Source organism: Cygnus olor, chromosome 20 (genome assembly GCF_009769625.2).
Source record: "Cygnus olor isolate bCygOlo1 chromosome 20, bCygOlo1.pri.v2, whole genome shotgun sequence".
Lineage (NCBI taxonomy): Eukaryota > Metazoa > Chordata > Aves > Anseriformes > Anatidae > Cygnus > Cygnus olor.
The window spans coordinates 3,910,542-3,930,908 of NC_049188.1; the positions used below are offsets into that span (position 1 = coordinate 3,910,542).

General features: G+C 44.3%; 1 protein-coding gene across 2 annotated transcripts in view; it reads left to right on the forward strand.

Annotated features, from left to right (window-relative positions):
• ZZEF1 (zinc finger ZZ-type and EF-hand domain containing 1) overlaps window positions 1-12,537 on the forward strand; it is a 62,861-nt gene extending 50,324 nt beyond the window's left edge. For both annotated transcript variants that reach the window (XM_040533097.1, XM_040533098.1), the window contains exons 48-55: window positions 750-1,109; window positions 2,960-3,103; window positions 4,004-4,172; window positions 6,082-6,180; window positions 6,960-7,125; window positions 8,446-8,596; window positions 9,130-9,201; window positions 9,720-12,537. In XM_040533097.1, the coding sequence (XP_040389031.1) occupies window positions 750-1,109; window positions 2,960-3,103; window positions 4,004-4,172; window positions 6,082-6,180; window positions 6,960-7,125; window positions 8,446-8,596; window positions 9,130-9,201; window positions 9,720-9,794 (1,236 nt within the window). In that variant the 3' untranslated portion in view covers window positions 9,795-12,537. The remainder of the gene's footprint in view (window positions 1-749; window positions 1,110-2,959; window positions 3,104-4,003; window positions 4,173-6,081; window positions 6,181-6,959; window positions 7,126-8,445; window positions 8,597-9,129; window positions 9,202-9,719) is intronic.
• Window positions 12,538-20,367: the final 7,830 nt, after the last annotated feature.

Sequence of the window (20,367 nt, forward strand, 5' to 3'; positions counted from 1 at the left end):
GTAACTGCAGCAGAACAAGGAAGCAATGTTGTTTTCCAGAGTAGACACTACACTTGCAACACTGAGGTTTTATATTCAGTAGCGTGGTTACGCAGCTTTTTGCTTTATTTGGGTGCAAGTTCCTGGCCACGTGGTATCACCAGCACAATTTTACATCAGTTGTGTAGAGAAGTGGTTTGAGGACCTCCTGAAGTAGTTTCAAGTAATTATAAGAAAAAATTTTAGATGTTACAACAGTTCATACAGGAGTCGTCAAATATCCACCCCTGGAAACACTCCAAACTTGACTGGACAAAGCCTTGAGGAGCATAATATAATTATGAATATGGCTCAGCTTCAAGTCTATTTTGGACCAAATGATGTCCAAAGGTTCCTCCCAACTTGCATCATTCTGTGATTATATTCTAGGGTCGCAAATAGCATGGCACTATGTTGCTTTACCTCTGTAGTTCAGCTTAAAGTAACACTTCAGGTTAGAATTCTAACTGCTGTTCCTGATCATATGTACAATCATGAATGTATCAGTGTATGGGGAAGTCTCTTGATATAAACAGGGTTTTTTGAGGAACTTGGTCCCTCTAGGTGCATGAGAGATTGTACTTTGTGCTCTTTGCATCTGATTTTCAGTATGTAAAAGACATAAATTTTTAAATTCAGCTTTCAGTCTGATGGACTGGTCAGATATCCAAACATAATCAAGGAAGAATATTGTTGAGAGTGTATTTTCAAACTTTTTCTTTCTTTTTCAGTCAAAGCCTGTGCTCTGTGATAAAGCAACAGAAGAAACCAATCCAGTCGCCCAGAAACTGATAACTAACACGGAGAGTGATCTTCAGCTTAGTTATGCCAAGCAGCGTCGCACTAAGAGTTCCATACTCTTGCATAAGGAGCTGGACTCCAGAAGCAAAAAGTCTGTGAGGGACTACTTGTATCGTGTAAATGAGGCAACTGCTGTTCTTTATGCCAGGCACGTGCTGGCATCGTTGTTAGCCGAATGGCCAGATGATGTGGCAATAAATGAGGAAATCCTAGATCTTAGTGGCCCAGCCCATATGACATACATACTGGACATGCTTATGCAGCTAGAGGAAAAGCAATTATGGGAAAAAGTAAGTGGATTTCACTTATGCATGTGAGCAAGCCCTGTACCTACATTCTACAAGCCTCTGACTAACAAAAATACGTGCAGTTCTTTTTTTAAGCTAAATTGAAACTCCAAAATTTAAATTAATTCTGAAAAAGCAGTCAGAATCTGTCAGTGTCTTAATGTACTGTAATTTTTTTAACAGGAAATGAAAAAAACTAGCTCCTTGGAGACGACTCTTTCAGTTACATGGGGATAAATCTTGTAGAGAAATTGGCAAACTAGGCAGTCCATTTTGAAAACTGATTTTTGTTAGATCTCAATGTGTGTATTGTAATACCTGCAACCCCATTGATGGGCTGAGTGTTACTGTGGTGGAAGTGATCTCAGAATTATAATAGAATATTGTAATGAAAATGTCAGTTGAATGCTTCACAGCAGTCGACGCAAATCAAGTGCTAGAAATCTTCAAAGAAGGAATTAAAAATAAAACAGAAGGCATCAGTATGCCACTGAACCAATACTGAGCTCTCATCTGGACTGCATAACACAACCTGACTCCCTCATCTTAAGAAAAAGATGCAATGCAACTAGAAAAGATCTGCAGAAGAGTGGCAGGGATTATTATAGCCATGGAATAACTTCCTTGTGAGGAACCAACTGGTTTTCTTGACCCTGGATCTTTGTCCTGTGGGTACTGAGGGAGGAGAAATAATAAAAAGTCTGTTCCTCCTTCTCTATAGTCTTAAAATCATGAGCAGCATAGAAAAAGTAAACAGCAAGTCTTATTCACTGGCCCTCCCGGTAAGAAAACAAAGGAGTGTCAGATTAAGGTAGTCAGTAGAAAGTCCAAAACAAACCTAAAGAGCTGATGTTTGACACAGCATGTCATTAAAGTTGTTGCCACAGGGTGTTTATATAGGATCAGAAAATGACAGGATGAACTGATGTAATAAAAATCTGTTAAGGCATATAAAATACAAAGGCGTAGCCTTTGACTTAGGCCATTCTACAAGTTTGTGGAGGCAAAGAATGTATTCAGGGAACCATGCTGTGTACTTCCTGTGTTTTTTATATTCATTTTTCTCAAAAAAATCTACTGCTGGCTGATTTGGAGGAGAAACTTTTGGCCTGAGCTAGTATGGCTAGTTTTATTGGAGGAGATAGCAAATTACAGGTGAAGCAATGCAATGGGTTGCTAGAACGACCTGTAAAGGACCTTTGAGTAATAGGACTCCTGATAAAGAACTTCTGTGCACTTTTGAAAAATAAGAAACAGTGGAGAGTTAAGGTTGTTCTGAATTATTACTTAACGTGTCCTGATAGACTCAGTGGAATTTATGTGTATTTGTAGTGATACAACTCTTGCATCTAGCTCTTTCAAACACTGCAACCATTTGACTGATACTTAATCCTTCCTTTTTATACGTGGACTTGTACATTTTGAAGACTAAAATATAGGATGTGTTCTGTTCACGTTCTGTTCAAATTGAAACCTGTAGATATGGCAGGTAAAGGTGTTTGTTTAGCATGTTATCAAAGTTTTTAAATGATATTCCTTATTTACAGCTTCAGTTCACTGTGAGTTACTCTGTGAATTAATCTTTATTCTAGCATTTATGGAAAGAGACATAGCTAGTAGCTGTCATGTTTTTATCACTTAAAGGCTGAAAGGTCTGAAACAGAGAATAGAGTAAAATCTTCTGCACCTCTAGGTGCTTGTAGACATGTGAATTTGTCTCATTTCTTGCTGGTACCTTGAGTCTCTATTCTGAAATGTTATGCGACTAGAAACGCATCAGTCATCAGAGTGTAAGTTTGCAAATGTTGCTTAGATAGCAATTTGCATTTACACGATGTGCTGCTTCTCCTCAGATTCTGCAGAAAGTGCTGCATGGATGCAGTGAGAGCATGCTGGGAACGATGGCGCTGACAGCTTGCCAGTTCATGGAGGAACCTGGGATGGCAGTCCAGATGCGTGAGTCTAAACATCCTTACAACAACAATACGAATTTTGAGGTAAGTTATAACTATTGCAGTGCAGTGGGCTTACATGTCTTGAAGACTGAAAAATATCAAGGTGTTTGAAGCAGAAATGTCACGGGGTTCCATTTGTATAACCATGGGACTTCTGTGCTTGAGCTACCTGCGAAATATCCTGTTGTTTTTGAAGAAGTCAATGCCAGATGGCTGAAGACTTGCCCTGCAAAGAAATATGTTCAATAAGGCACTTCAATAGCTACTTTAATATACTAATTTGATCATATGAAAAGTCCATAACTTTAATGGTTTTAATATGCATGTGTTTGAAGCAGTTCATATACTTAATCAGGGCCTTAATGAGCAAATATTTCTACCTTTCATCCAAAGGTTTGTTTCTATTGGCCTGTTACTTTCTTTTGCTGTTAGGTGAAAGCTAGGAGTGGAATCTTTCTTTTTTTCCTTTTTTTTCCATTGTATTTCTCATTTTAGAGTATATTCTGACACAGTTTCTGATTGTTCTTTTCTTGATATTGTTTGAAAGCATTTTTCTGAGCATGCTCATGCAAATAGTGTTTGGTAAGTAATTACTGCCTCTGGGCAGTATTGGGATTTTTACTTCCCTGCAGCTAAGACTCTTCTATTTTTTTTTAAACGCATGTAAGCCCTTAGGATCTGGCAATACAATCAATATCAGAAACAAATACCACCACTAGCATTGCTAGTAATTAATTTTTACACTCTTAATATCTAATGCAAGCAGTAGGACATGCTTTACATTTGTTAGATTAGTTCCCTATTAAACTAACAAAGACTTTTTTTCTTGCTGTGGAGGTACTGTAATATTCTCTATACCACTTCTGTTTGTAAGGTGAAAGTTAAATAGCTTCTTGGTAATATAGCATTACAGTATACATAGATAACGTGTTTATTTCTCAGGATAAAGTTCAAATTCCCGGTGCTATCTACCTCTCAATCAAATTTGACTCTCAGTGTAATACAGAAGAAGGCTGTGATGAGCTGCTCATGTCCAGCAGCAGCGATTTCCAGCAGGATCGGCACAGCTTCAGTGGGTCTCCACAGAAATGGAACGATTTTGAGCTTCCAGGTGAGCATGCAGTGCTTTAAAGCAAAAAAATGTTGGGAATTGCTGGTACCTGGCACTCTTGAGAGAAACTACTGAAAATGCAGATGTTACTGAGACATGTGAGGGAAAAACCTCCTTTTCTTGTCCCTGTCTGTTTACTCTCACAGGCTTCTCCTGCATTTATTTTTTAGAAGTGGGCTTATCTGTTGTTTTGCTACTTGACACATTCCATACTGTTTTATTTCTGACCTTTTCTTCCCCACCTCAGTCAAAGTAAGCACTTAGCTACTGGAAACAAATTTTGATCTTGATTCTGTTCCAACACAGTCCTTGTTCTGCATGATATTCACTTACATTGTTTCTGCCTTGTCTTACTTTCCACAGGAAGCACTTTTTTTTTTTAAACAGATAGGCTTATCTCTCGTCTCCGTACTACACTAGTGCTCAGAGCAAATAAAGAGAGTGTGCCAATGCCTTGTCTCCAGTTGTTGCCACTGAGCGTAGCTGAAAAAGTCAGTCCCTTCACTGACAACTTTGGTCTGTATTCTGTAAGCACATTTTTGGTAGCACGGTACCAAATGCCAGTGATCTGAGGGGCTACATGGAGAAAGCAGCACAGATCTCATGCTTCTCAGGTTAAGCTGTTTTAACCCACCGAGTTAAATGCTCTGTGGCGTTGCTGGAAACTTGACATTGCATGTTGTCAGTAGCTGTAAATAGATCTAGGAACTTTCTCAGCAAAGGAGTTTGGGTTATAGGGTGCAAGTTAGAAATCATGTCTGTTCTGTAGACATATTTTGGATTTTTTATGAACTTTTTTTCCTTCCTCTTCTTCCTCCCAAGTAGTTGCAGAGGTTTGCCAGGAAACTGAACTTTGAGGCCCATTGTTTTGGAGCAGCCTTGGCTGTGAAACTTGAGTCTCACCCTGTGAAACTTCAGTTCCAGCTACAGCTCTTTGGGTTGAGGCTCGTGATTTCACTCAGCAGGGTCTAGCTGAATCCAGGCACTTGAAGGCGGCTTCTGGGCTTTACATTTGATGGCAGGGTTTTCTCCAGGCAGTCATTGCTGTGTAGGAGTAGGAGGGAGCAGTGACTCCGTTTCATGATGAAAAGGGGAAAATGAATGGATTTGTTTATTTTTTTATTATTATTAAAAAAAAAAAAACACTTTTGTTTTGGTTTTCTTTCTTAACAAATGTTTTTGAAGTTTTTCCTCCACTTGAAACTTAGAAAATTCCACACCCAGTGAAAACTAGCATGTCTGCCCAGAGTGAGTTTTCAAAGGAAAAGAAGGAAATTGTAAGTTTTAGCCAGATCTGACGTTACAGAGCACAACAGATAAAGATCTGTTTTGTTTAGCACTACAGCTAACTACCAGTAGTCGACTTTGTTAAGCTGTAGATAACTACAATGACAAGAACTTCTTGAATGTTCCACTGCACAATTGTAAACTGGTCAAGCATTTTGGTAGTTGTTCCAGCTTCAGGTGGCTAACAATTTTGTTCTGTAATGTAGAAGTCTGCAATTTTGTTTTCTGACACAAGAGTAATGCAACTTTACTTTCACAATTTTTTCCCTTTTGCTTAGTGGACTGTGAACTTGGCTGCTCATGCAGAGGTTGTTTCTTCATAAATCATAACTGATCCATTACACAAGTGGGAAAAGTGAAGTTCAGTTGTGTTCTTTAACTCCCTCATCTTCTGTGTAGTTGACAAAAATGTAAGAGACATTGCAAGTGTTTTTATACAGTGGAAATCATTCTGTATTTTGCTTCAGTCTCCTGTTCTGCACATTTCATAATTACAGGGAAAAAAAATCACCTGTCTTGAATGACAATATCTAGGATTAGTTTATTTTAATGACAAAGTGCATTTGTGACAGCAAAACTAACTCAGTAGTAATGTGTATTTTCTCCATTCCCTCATACACAGGAGACACGCTGTATTACCGATTTACTTCTGACATGAGTAACACTGAGTGGGGTTATAAGTTTACAGTGACTGCAGGTCATCTTGGAAGGTTTCAGACAGGTGAGTGTTGTTCAGACTGTAACTGAAAGGACTTCTTGGAGTTATTTTGCAGGAGCTTTGACAGACTTGTGTTTATCTGTTTTTGTTGTTGCTGGCTTTTTTTTTAATCTGCTTCCTTCAGAATTTTGGAAATATGTGATTTGTCTCGTTCAAGCTGAAACTTGGCTAATGTCTCTTATATGCTGTGACTGTATGCTAGAAATACCAAATCTTTCTAGAGGCTTGGAGATAACAGTTATAATAACATTACTTGCATTCAAAGTCTTGTTATATGACAGTAATTGCACACAGGATTTAGTAAGCACTCACAGGTGCCATAATTGGAAACAGATATCATTTTAATTGTCTTTTTAAAAAGTACTTGTCCATTAGAATAGGTTGTTTCTGGGTCTAATTTGTAGATATGGCATGGAAGGCTTTGTTAGTTTATTTTAGAGTTTAGATGTTTTTAACAGAATTGAGGATGGTGGGTGATTTGTAATCAGCAAAACTCTACTGAATATCACATAATAGTGAGGACCTGTGTTTGTTTTTCCTTATTTGGGGTAAAACTTCAATTTCAGATAGGATTCTTGCTAACTTTTTATTTAATTTTAGTCCCAGAAAAGACTGGCGATGTCAGACTGTAGTCTGGAGTTATCTCAGATTTTTGTTCTTTGTTTTTATTCTTGCTTGCCAGAGCAATGCTTAATATATGGAGAAAACCATGGGTGTATGAGCAAAATGGGTCCCTACAAAGTAATAGCTGTTTGATTTTTTTTTTTTTTTTTTTTAACCAGGGTTTGAAATTCTGAAGCAGATGCTGTCTGAGGAAAGGGTAGTTCCTCACCTCCCACTGGCCAAAATCTGGGAATGGCAGGTTGGGGTAGCGTGCCGCCAGACCGGTCACCAGCGTTTGAAGGCTATCCACTTGCTCTTGAAGATCGTGCAATGCAGTGCCCAGAGGTAAGTGCCCTGTTCTACGTTGTATACTGGAAGGCTGTATGCTGTTTTTTGTTGTTGGTGGTTTTTGTCAGTTTTTTTATTTTTTTTAATAAGCCAAAACAGGAAAAAAAAATAGTTTCCACTTGATTTTCTAGAAATTGATTCTCTTTCTATTAGATGTCCTTCAGAATTAAGGTGAGGATGGAATCATAAACTGGTGAAAATGATGATCTGATTCGCTAATCAAGTAAATAACTTTTTAATGATTATTATAGTTGTACCATTGCAAAGCCTGTAATTGAGTTTCAGAAAGGATAGGTGTGCTAATGCATCAAGTATGCATGGCCTGGGTATTTCTGAAAATAGATGTTGTAAAAGATACTGAGTTTTTATAGTCTCGAAAAAATGTATAGTTGCATTAACTCATTAGCACATCACAGCTGACACTTACCTCAGTTATGCCCTTTTGGTTTAGAGCAAACAAAACCAATAAAATGACAGCATCCTACTAGCTTACTTTGATAAAAAGAAGTCAGAAAGTGTATTTGCATATAGTAATAAAAATGGACAATTACATAGAACCATTGCTTACCTCTTTGTGTACTCCAATCTGCATCAAAGTCTGAAAAACTGATTTTGCTTTTATTTGTAATTACAAATTTATGATATTTTCAAGTTCCTCTAGCTTTTTTTTTTTTTAATTAGAAAATGTCTGATTTGTCCTGTGGACAACAAATTTAATTGGTAAAAGATCAAGTCTCCATTGTGCTTATATTTTATACTTTCCTTGTATTAATCTGATGACAGATTCTGATAGATTCTTTCCCCTCTACGTAACCATATTTATCATCCTGTCTGTATAATTAGTGACGTTTGAATTGGCTTGCTTTAACTCGGGAGTAGGAAGGAGGCAGGGCTGGAACTGTTTGTAAAGCATTATCTGTCTGCCCTAAACCAGGATGTCAGCTGCCTGGTGTTGCAGGTTGATATTGTACAATTTCAAGCAGCTGAGCTAGAGCATTAAGCAAAATGATGTATGTAGTTATTTTGAAGTCCTCATTTCAGGAGGCTGCTCGATTTTAGAAGAGTCATTTAGATGTGTCCATGAATATAAGGTTTTCTTCACTTGACTGATTCAGAATGAAATTAATTGTGCTGAAACACCTGACTTGAATTTGGATTTAAAATGGTTCTTGTGCTTCTCCCTTGCTTTATACATCTAACTGTCAGAAATGTATGTTTTTGTTCCCTTAAATTGTGGGGGGGGTTGTTTTGTTTTCTCCTACGAGTAGGCTTAAGATCACGGTTACTCACTATTTCATTTAAATGACCTCTTTTCAGGGACTGTGACCTCACCTTGTTGAAGCCACTCTGGCAGCTTTTCACCCATATGGAAAACAACTTGTGTCATGATGTGACCAAGCCTGGTATTCTCCTTCCTCTTCATCGTGCACTTGCAGAACTCTTTTTTGTTACAGAAAATAGAGTTACTGTAAGCAGTTCCTTTATTTATCTCTCTCCTCTCCCCAGTGCTGGGAATGTTATGTAGTTCAGTGTCAAGCTAAATGCATTTTTCCTTTATCTTGGCAAAGTTCATCAGAGCTTTTGTATGCTTTAGAAATATGAGCAGCTTTCTCTTGTGGAGTCTGGTAGCAAATTCTAATTAAGGGGAATGTAGTTGCCTTATCTGTCATGGTCTGTAAGTAATAGTCATGACTCTTCCTTGTGCAATTAAGGCGTAGGCCATAAAGCCACTCTTAAATCAGCATTCCTCTCAGAATAAATAATTAATTTAAAGGCATTTGAATGCAGTTCCCTTTGGGTTGATTTTGGACATTACATATGAACAGTCTGTAATTAACTGATTTCTGTAATCACAAACTCTGTTCTAGTCCAGGAGTCTTGTGTGTAGTTCAGATGCATTTGGTTCTTAGGGACTGCTAGTGATCAGTATTTTAATGTTTGTTAGTAGGGTGATATTTTTGGTAGAAGTGTTAGTGATCATTGAATGCTTTGTGGCTGCAGGAGCTTGGATCTCTACAGGAGTATTTGCTTGCCTTAAATACTGAAGATCATCTTCATCGCTGCACAGCACAGGTAATTACAAGATTGCACAACCGCAGAGATGTGTTTTTTGTATATTTTTCTGGCAGATGGAAATAATGAACAATTTCTGATTGCCCATAGCGTTTTATAAAATATGGGCTTTATTATACCATGACAGGCCTCTGAAATTTGTCTGTGATGAACTGCACACAAATGCTTTTCTCCTTTAATAGTCAGATGATGTGGCACAAACTGACTGTTAGGAAACAACACTAACTCATTCTAATACAAGTAGTTTAATTGGGTTTATCTAATTTAATTGTTTTGACCTCTCAACTGCCAAAACATGGAAAGGGGGGTAGGGTAGGTGTGGTCTTTCAGCCACTGAAAATGCAGTTGCCTTGCTGAAACTGCATGGATGTGTGACAATTAATGGAGTACCAGGAGGTAACCAGGTAGAGACAGGATGGTTAGTTAATTTTTTCTTTTAAATTCATACAAGAATTTCTTCACAGTTTTGAAATGGGAGAATATGTGACATGATTAACTTTTTTTCTTCTCTCTTCTAGGCCCTGAAAAACATTGCTGCTATCAGCCTTGCCATTAACTATCCAAACAAATCAACAAGTTTCTGGAATGTTTAATACTGGCTCAGGCCGGAGTGCATGGGATAGAGTAGTTTGTCCATAGGAACCTTGGAACAAACATCTTAACTCCGTTCAGGAAAAGTTCCTTCAGCTTCAGTGTATGAGCACTCTGCAGCCTTCCTTCCTTCCACCTTGATGTAGAATTTGTAAAAGTAAAAGCGCACTTCAATGAAAAAGCACATCTTGAAGTAACTCACGCGTCGCCTACAGTTATGTATGCACATATTGTAGCATGTTAGAGTAAACAGAACAATTCTTTTTTTTTTTTTAAATTCAAAGAAAGTAAATGAAAAAAGGTAGCTGAAGTATGGGAATGGAAGGCCCCCCATTGGTATCATCTGCTCCCAAGGAAACGATTGATGAAACCTGAAAGCTTTGTAAAGATTACTGAACTTAGAACGATGCAGTCAGCAGCACCTATGTTATCATTGGAGTGAAACAGGCAAACCAGAATCTGGTGGGCTGATGCGGAAATGGTCCACACTTGAATCCTGTCGTGTTTACTTTTGCCTTGAAGGCTACTACCCAGGGAGAAGAACTTTAATTATTGGTAAACTACAGGTTGTAGAACAAATTCCGGGTGATCGCATAGCAGTTAAAGAATTCCAGCTTCAGAGCATCCTTGTGCAAGAGGTTAATGTTTCTCCTGTTCTTTGATTCAATCAGCTGGATCATCTGTTCTTACCTTAATTTATCTCCGATGGTATTATTCTAAATAGTACATTATTCTAGGGCAGAGAGCAAAGGCAGGCCTCCATTCACTAAGCAGTGATGATATGAAGAACTGAGGAACTTGCATGTTTCTCAATCATAGAAGAAATTATTCATGAGGGTTTTTTTCTTTTAATTATTTGGGTACTAGTGGCTTAAGGAGGTCCTTCTCAGCAATGGTGGGAACCTGGACTCCCAGCACTCAGGGTGGGGGTTAATGATCAATCCGGTCTTATCTTACACAGCAATAACTGCATTTCTCTTAATGAACGTGGAATGAATTGCAGACCTTCTATGTTGAAATAAATTGGCTTTCTTCCTTCTCAACTACACTGGTTATTCCCTTTCCAAAGAGTTATAAAAGGATTTAGGGATGAATTTTGTATACTGTTATGCAGTACCTATAGCTGGTCTTGTCAACCGTCAATTCAGAGAACTTCCAGTGAGAATTATTTTCTTCTTCCCTTCCCCACTTCAACAATAAAATGCAAAAAAAGGCAACCAAAAACTTCAGTAGTGGAGTCTAGGTGACTGATTTAAGTTGGGTAAAGGCAGCGGCTCTGTGAGAAGGGAATATGCTTCTTGACCTTGCTTGGTGAAAAGGTAAGTGGTGCCTAAATAGCGTTGTGCCATTGGCACAGCAGCACCGCTTCTGTAGATGACCTCTGAATTGATGGTCTTAGCAGCTGGGTCTGGATGTACTTTAAGGGCGGTCCAGTCTCCCTCTGAGAGGGAATTGTGCAGTATGCATCCCCATTTCTTGGATGACCTCTAGGGCTGTAGTTAAAGACGTCTTGACTTCTTTCTGTTCAGCCAGGGGAGTGTAAAGTGAGTGCTGCTTCAGGGGATGAGGTTCAATCAGAATGTCATTATTCTGCCTGAAAGACTTAAAACTGAAGACCAAGCTGTGCTGAAGCCGTTACCTTCAGGAATGGAGTGGTCCTCTTAGCAAGTGAGAATGCCAGAATTCAGGAAAAACATACCATTTATCAATGACTGAAAGGATGCAGAGATACTGCTCTGAAGCGCCTCTCTGAGTATATTGCAACTGAAAGTCGAAGCCCTTCTTCCTTCCAGAAGGAGCTCGTGATGGGAAGGGAGTTATCAGAGTTCTGGCGTATGTTGAACGCATGGATCATTTTGTTCCCACATCTGAGTAATGTATTGGAGTTTGCAGTCTCACTGCAAGGGTGTCTGAGAGACCCATTCGTGAGAAACCAACTAGTTCACACTTGCCGAGAGCGTGAACAGATTCTGAGTTGCTACACCAAAACGAGATGTTATTATTAAGCCTGCTGTAGGGAGTCGCATCAATGGGACAGGTGAGCTTTTGAAATTGCTCTTCTTGAGCAGTAGGACTTCCTATTCACTGCCTCAGTGGGAATCCAGGACTAAGCAGTCAAGGATGTGCAACGGGCTGATTTGCTAGGGCATGTAGCATGCTGCTGAGATCTTCCTATGTTTTAGTCAAAAGATGGCTTTTTTCTTGTTTTCACATCAGGGATGAAGACTGTAAATAAACCATTCATAGAACCTGTGATGGCTCTACCATACTCACAGTTTTCAGTTGGACTGTCTTTTTGCTTTCTGTATGAAGACACACGAGGCTGCAAGGATGACACAGGAGTGGCCAGTGTTCCTTACTAGGCGCACCACCTACTTACTCTACCAGCAGTAACTGGCCTTGAGTCAGTCATCTTGCCCTGAAGGGACTGTCTAGAAACGTTGTCCACTAAATATTATTTCTACCCACTAGATGGAACTGAAGGACTGTGACCTGAGTTGACACTGAATCTGTTGCTGCCTTACAACTCAATCATTCATTACGGATTTTTAAGAGACAAGAAACACTTTTCTTTTTTTTTTCCTGATAGTTTTAAAGAGGAAGAGAATACCAATAATGAATATTCATGATCAATCACATCTTAAAAATCCCCCAGGACTTCCAAGTTGGATGCAGGTGATGATGCTATTGAATAGTATAAAACTGGCTGGAAAACAGGTATGCTGAAAAAAAAAATGTGCCTAATATTAAAAATAAAATAAAATAAAATAGTTGTCCTGCCTGAATCACCTATGATGCGTTTAAGACAAACCACATTGTTCGTAATGATACCTTTGACTTGCTTTCATTAAACACTTTAAAAAGTTTTATAATTTCTTTTATTACGGGTTTACTACTTTGCAATTTTTATCAGTTGTTAAAATATATCAAACCTTTAGATTTATTCCAGTTCAGTTCAACATGTAAAAAGAAAGCTACAGATGTGGGTAAAATATGCAAATGAAGAGAAATATATTGTAAAAATTATATAAAAACAAAAAAGTAACAACACAGTGTCTGTTTTTTGTTTGCTTTCCTGCTCTCCTCTCCTCACTGAGTGTTAAATGTTTGAATTTGCAGTGAGATCCAAGGTTTTTCTTAGGAATCTTCATTTTTGGTGCCTATAAGTAAACCTGCTTATCCTCACCCAGTGGGAATACATCTGCCATTGCATCAAACTATGCAGGACACGTACAACTGGAGTCTTCTTTTAAATTCCAGCCCTGCTGTTTACATTCCAGTGGCCTTATCCTAAAAACAAAGTTTTGCCATGGATACCCCTGGGGTTCAGAGCCGGTGGTTGTTTGCCTTCAGGCCTGAAATGCAAATCTGGGGCCCCAGGTGTTGCCTCGTGCTAAACTGAGATTTGTCTCAGGACCTCTGTTCTAATAAGCAGTACTTATCAAGGGCTGGTGCCCACCTTGTCCCCTGGGCTTAGCTTCACAGCACCAGTGCCTTAGTTTTAGCTCGAGGGAGGTTGGTCAGGGAAGGGTAAGCGAGGAAGCCGACACCATTCTTGTATTTACCCAATGACTTGAGTTGTTTCCACTGCTTCCACATGCTCAGAGAATGGTCTCGATGGGTGATTTCACTAAATACAAATAAATAGCAGGGGTTGTGGAAGAGTGGGGACTTCACTGAGAGCCAGGTCTGAGGTTTCAGGTGCTGTAAGCAAGTTTACGAGCGGAACAGATTCAGCTCCCTCTGCTGCTAAAGTCAGTGGGGTCCCAGCCCCTGGAACGTAACAAAGCTCACAACCAAAAGGGCTGGGAGCTGTTGTTCGGATGCCCTGAATCAAAACCATTTTTCTCCCAAAAGCTCAACGTCAGGCTGTAAGCCAGTTTACAGGGGGAGATTTGTTAACCTGCCTTCAGGAGCCAGCCACGCTGTGCTTACACAGGAGTAAGCGATGCCGGGTCTCCGCTGAGGCAGCCACTGGCCCTTAGGTAAATAGGGTAATAGCGTAAAGCAGTGTAAGGCCATAAATAGGGCGCTTGGCACCCTCCTGCAGCCACCCCGGGGGCACCAGCTGGCCCGAGGGGTGTGTGGGGCCGCATCCAGCAGGAGCTGTGGGGTTCTGGGGGAAAGGAGCGTGACCCACCCCAGGGTTAGAGCCAAGAAGGCATTTCCCATCCAAGTGAATAAGGGAGATCTGCTGTGAATAGGAGAGGAGTTAAACAAGAGGTGAAGGAAATCAGATTAAAGCTCATTCTTTCCCTGATGGTTGGGTCTGATTTATTTAGGTCCTTCTACTGAAGAAAGCACAAATAATGAAAAGCTGCCACCCAGCTCAAACCCAGGCTGCAGTGTTGTGCTGGGACTCATAAGCAAGTATGCAATCCAAAGAAGAATATACATTTAAAAACCAAAAAAATCTCCCTTCCTCTACCCAGAAACATCAATAAGCATTCCTGACAAAGAGGTGGAAATCTCACAGGGCTTTGTAGCAGCCCTATGCATTTAGAGCTATGTTCCCTTTGGGTTCATGGGCTGAGAAGCACATTTAGATACAGGATGCGCATGAAAAGAAGTGGAAAAAGGATTGAAATTCAAAATTCAAATTGAAATTAGACCTTGCTGCATTGCTCAGCGGTCCACTGGGTTCCCTGGGTGGTGTTGCGAGGCACACCAAAGGTGCAGGGAACACGGCCCACCAGACCCCCAGGGCACGACCAGGGCACCAGAACCCAGAACCGCTCTGCCCCTGCCCTCAGCAGCACCTTGCATGCAACAGCTCTCCTCTTCTGCCTCCAGGACTGTCACAGACGGGGTCTCTCCACCTCTGAACTGGGCAGTTTGCTCGGGAGCTTCTCCTCTTGGTGTTTTGCTGGCAATTCGCATGAGTTTTTGAAATTGGTTTCTTGCTTCACTCCCTATAAATACTGCAACTATGCAATATGTGAGCTTGCATTGCACAGACAAAGTCAGTTTTAGAACTAAAGAAATATGAAATTAAAGTGTCTGCAAATATACCTGCTCCTGCAGGCTTTTTTCCAGGGCTTTGGCACTTTCCAGGGCCTGAGGTTTAGGTGGCAGAGCCGTGCCGGGCTTCTTAGCAGCTCCGGGGGCTCAGCCAGGCGGCACTGCCGCAGGGTGGGGGCTGCACCAAAGCTTTCCCCTGGTTTCTGGAAGCAGCCCCGTGCTGCTCTCGGGTGCTGGTTGTTCTCCTCCAGGAGCTAACTTGGTGCTGCACAGCATGCCTTCTTGCTGTGCTGTCCCGAATATCTGCCCTGCAAAGGGCTTCTAGCTCTTTGCAACGAGTCATCACCATTAAGGAGCTGCTGTGGAGGTGCTGGGAGCACAAATTTCACCTCGCTGCCTTCCTGGGGCTGTGGCACTCACAGGTTTTGGCCACTTGGCCATGGAGCAGCTGGGGGAAGCAGCAGGAGGCCCCTCTGCACCCAAAGGAGCTGCTGCTCTGCTGCTGCTCTGCTCCTCTGGTGCTGGCACCACGCGTGTGGGCAAATCGAAACGGATGCAAAAGTGAGAGACAAGGTGGTGTGCTGGGCTTCGTGCCATGCTGGGAATTATTTTGGTTAAATGTGTTCCCCCTGCATTTTCAGCCAGAGCCAGTAAAACTTCCTCTGCCAGTGGGTTTAGCGGCGGTGGCTTGCCGTGCCGTTCCTGGCCCCGGGCTGCTGAGTTTCTGTTGGGGTTTCTGGGTGAAAGATCCCACGTCAGTGCCCGAGGAACCACAGGAAACGCTTCCCCTTCTGACCTTATGCTTTCTAATCCATTCAAGCACCCCACAGAGGTTTTACTCTCTCCAAGCAGAAGTCTCACCCCTGCGATGGGTGCAGGAGGGGACTTCACCGTGCATGTAAAGGTGGGCATTTAGTAGGGCTTCAATCCCTCGTAACACTTGTTTTACACTGAATTAAGCAAGGAATCAAGGTGTAATCTTAAGCACACCTAGTTAAGCGATCAAAGGTAGACTTTAAATTGCTTCTGTTGCCCTGAAACCTGAGCAGACCAGTTGATAGGAAGTTCACAGGCTGTAGGACCTGCTCTTGCATCTAGCCAGGGCCGCAAAGGCAGGAAAAAAAAGGGGTGAGTTCTCGAGCCAGGAGACCGCTAGTCTCATCGGCTTGCTTCAGACAAGTCGTGTCTGCATTTCTTACCCTTCTCCTTTACATAAACCACCCACAGAAAGCTCATTAATCAAAAATGTCAATGGTTTCACAGCCGTCTTCCCACTCAGACCCTGGGTTTTACATTCCTGTGAGTGGCAGACTGGGCTTTTTTCTTCCTAACAATTGTAATTTTTCTTTCTTAAATGTTTTTGTTCCTCCTTACTGTGAGAGTTAATATTTAAAGAGAAGAGAGTGTTTCGTACCCTGTTGGTCAATTCAGGATACACTGCTGGGTTTTAAACATGGCTTTGCCTCCAGGAACCACCCTTCTCGCCTTGCTTTGAGAAATGGCGTTTTCCTCCACTTGTTTGCTGGGCCCAAAGTACATCAAGATGAGTTTGAGCTTTGGCACCTCTCTTGCTAGAAGGGGACTTGGCTTCCTCAACACTTTTTGAGTCCGTGCTCCTTGCTCGCCCTGAGGTTCCTGCATTTCCATCCCACTGGGGGAAGCAAACCTCTCGCAGGGGCAGGACCCGGGGAGCCTAAAATAGCAGCTTATTTACCATAAACTCACTGGGCAAAGCAAATCCCGCATGAATTTTACTCTGATGATGCTTAAGACTGCAGATGGGCTATAGCTTTGCTTTAATTAGATTTGCACAGCGCCCAGAGGGGCTGCCCACGGGTGAGAGGTTGGTGTCCAGGAGGTCTCCGCATGGTGGCACCGCCACCAACTGCCCAGCCTGGCCCCGGCACATGGTGGCAGGAGGTAGAGACACTGCTCTGCTCCGTGCAGCAAGAATTGGTGCCAGAAGCACACAAGAAAGGTCCCTTCTGTTGCTTCTGGGTTCTCACCCACTTTCTATATGGTGCTCAGCGCTCCTTTGTGCCCTTGGGGCCAGCAGAGCTTGCACAGGGTGCAGGAGCTGCCGGTGCTACCGCCGGCTGCTGCTGTCAGAGGGTTTCTTCTGCAAAAAAAAAAAATAATTTAAAAAATCACGTGTTTTCTTCCCAGCTTGTTCCTGCAAACACCCAGAGCTCTCGCCAGGCAGCCGAGTGCTGGGGCTTGCTGGCTGGGAACAGCCTGTCCCCGCGGGCCCGGGAAGCGCCTGTTCCCGGTGCGGCGACTGCGGCAGCATACGGCCCCACGGGGCTGCACGCCCCCAGAGCAGCTGCCGGCGGCGCCGGGAGCAAGGAGCATCCCCGGGATCTGTGGCATTTTGGTGCTGTAACCCTCCCGGTGTCACTGCTCAGATGGCTTCGCCATCCGCGTTTGATTTATTGGCTTGTGAGCAATGTCGTGGGGCACGGTCTTGATTTCCCCCCCTGAAAATGGGGAAAATTCCCCCCGCCTTGCACCAGCTGCGCTGGTGGTTGCTGGGCTTGGGCCAGGTTTGTGTCCCCCCCTTGGGATGTGGCTCCTGGGACACACAGGGAGGTTCAATGCCCCAAGGCCCCCCCCTGGCTCTTGCCCCTTTCCTCCTGTGAGGATTTCGGGTGATTGCCACTCTCCCCTCACCTCGCACCATTTCAGCGCAGCTGAAGGAGATGAGGGACACGCGACATTGCTGGCACAGCCCCGGGGGGACCAGCATAAGGTGACTTCCAGCTCCTGAGTTCCACCTCCCCCTTTGCACAAGGCTGTGTGGGGGCTGCTGGGGGACGCAGCCTCCTGTGGGTGGGCTCCTCCCGCACTTTGGGGACTGGCTCCCACCACCTTTCTGTGGTCACCTAGACAGCCTTTTCTACCAGCAATGAGCCACTGCCCTCCAGGCTGCCAGGGCCCAAGGGAGAGGCACCGCTGCTTGCTCATTTTCTCAAATATCCCCCCCCCCCCCCAAATTTTCTGGATTGCGAGGGCTGGGCTCCTCTCAGCCCCGCTCAAGTGGCGTCAAGAGCCTGTATGCGGAGTCACGCAGATGTCAGCGCTGATCTATGGCTTTAATTACGAGCCCGTCTTCGGGTAAGGCTCAGATAAGTCAAAACGGAGAATTGTGGCTCAGCCCCAGCCTGCGAGCGGCTCGGTTCATTATTCACGAGCCCTCGTCTGTGGCAAAGCTCGCCCCGAATGTGAATCTTCTTGTGCCGAGGACGCTGCAGCCCCAGAGGCTGGCTCCGTCCCCTGGCCCCAGGCACCGGCTCGCCCCAGTGTCGGTCACGGCTTCGCTTTGGGTGCTGCACCGGGGCTGTCGGAGCACCCAAAGGCTCGGGAGCCTTTTGCCTCTCCTGCTAGGGGTGCCCGTGGTTGGAGCGGTGAGGGGGACACCCAGCTCAGGCACCGAGCAGCACCCAGGCTCCGGAGACCTCAAAAAGCCGGCGAGCGCTCACCCCAGGTTACAACCACAAGAGGAGGAAGAGGAAGAGGAAGAGCAGTGCCCAGGGGGACCCCAAATAACCCCTTCCCTGCCTGCTGCAGAGCCGGGACCCCACTGCAGCGATGAGAGAGCCCCCCCCCCCCCCCCCCCCCCCCCGCACAAATGCCCCATTTCCACGGACCACAAAGAAATGCCACAGGGGGATGCAGGGCGCAGCAGGTTGGCACCCAGTGCTCGCTCGCCCGGTGCTGCTTTTTTGGCTCCCCAGCCCTGCGTGGCCAGCTCGTGAGCCACTTTTAATCCATAAAGAAGGTCTTTTGTGCAGCCTTTTGTCAACAGGGCTGTCCCATTGCTATAGCTACGGCCCCTCCGGTGCCGGACACACCTGTTTGTTTTTCCAGCTCCTTTCTATTGCCGTCAGATTTCTCTGCCACCTAAATAAAAATAATGAGAAAAGCCCTGCCCTGGCCCTGCGCGGTGGCTCTCATGGCCCTTCCCTCCTAAGGAAACTCCCAGCTCCCCTGGGACTTGTTTTGTGCAGGCAAAACAGCCTGCTCAGCGAGCTGACCCCTGCACAGCTCTCGTTATTTCTGGTTTTTACCCTTAAAAGTGCTGCGCTTGTGGTGGCGCGGGGCTGAGGATGTCGTGGTTGCAGCGAGGTCCCCGGGCAGTCTGAGGTCCCCCTCAGAAAGGACAGAGGACAGTGGTGCAGGGATTGTGCAGCTGCACTGTGGGGTTTTCTCACAGAATGCTTTTTCTCCTCCTGGACGACTCCAAAACTGGTGCTTTGGGGATGTCAGCCCCAAGTTGCCCAGGATCTGCCCCAGCTCCTGGTTTCAGCGGCACTGTGCGCCTTTCCCACTGGGCCTGTGCTGGCCCCGTCACCATGAGCTTTCCCAGGGCTCGGCATCACCCTTTCGGAATATTAAAAATTCCCCCGCCCAAACCCACCGTCCGTATACACAGCAGCTTCAAGCAAGGCCCCTGAAAGCACTTCCACGAGCCGCCAGCCTCTGCTTTCCCCACTCCGCGCGCCGCAGCTCGGCGAGGCTGAGTCAGGCTGAGTCACACCAGCGCTGAGATCGCACAGAAACCTCCAGAGCCAGCAGAGAAATCCACCCCCGGGCTCTGTCCTTCTAGCCGAGACCCAAAAGGATGCTAAAAAGGAGAGGGCAGAAGCCTCTGAGGGACACACAGTCCTAAGGTGTTGTGGTCCCACTGCCGGGCACGGTGCAGGATGCCAGGATTTGGCCGCACTTTTGCCAAAAAGGTGCGAGCTGGGAATGCAATAATTAAACCAAACCTCCTCCTTATTTCCCATGAATATTAGTGCTATTTATTGTCCTGCTGCTTTGCTGCTTCTAAATATTTCATGCCCTTGAAATTGTATTTTTTGATGAACGTGGTGTGTGATGTGCACGGTGCGTGCGTTACCACTTGCAGAAATAAAAACCTTCCACGATCCTCATGAAACAACCCAGGTTTCACCACGCTGGTGAGGTCCTGCACCTCGTCCAGCCCCACGCTCAGCATCCATCCCGAGCCTCTGAGCAAGCTGGCCTGAAACTCTGGCTGTTTGGGACCTGCTGCCCGTGGGGACGTGCTCGGGGGCGCTGCACACCTGGAGCACAGCTGCACATCTGGGCAGCTGCTGCGGGCTGGACGGAGAGGTTTGGGGTGCACAACCCAGGCAGGAGGTGGGAACAGTTGGGAGATTTCAGCGCTGCCCCAGCTCTCCTGCACACGGTCAGTCCAAGCATCTCAGGTGAAAAAATAACAAAACCCAAGCTTTTTGCAAGAAATTGGTCACACTCATTTTAATGTTTCTGTAAGCAGAGAAGGGTGAAGGGAGCGCGGTGAGCGAGCGGGCCGACGCGCCGTGCAGCCGCAGCTGCTGGCTTGCCCCGCAGCCCCATTTATCTTGTAGAAAAACATCCAGTTTTGATATTTAAGATTTCCAGTAATGGAAAATTCACAGCAGCCTCGGGGCCCGGGAGCCAAGAGCTAATTGGCGGAACTTGTTGAAAAAGCTTCCCTCGAGCTCTTTTCCACTGGAAAATCCAAAAGCTTTCTAAAACTGTTGATTTCTCATAAAAACTAAAGCAAAACACTCTTGGGGGGAAAACAGGGGTGAGAAAAGGTCTTGA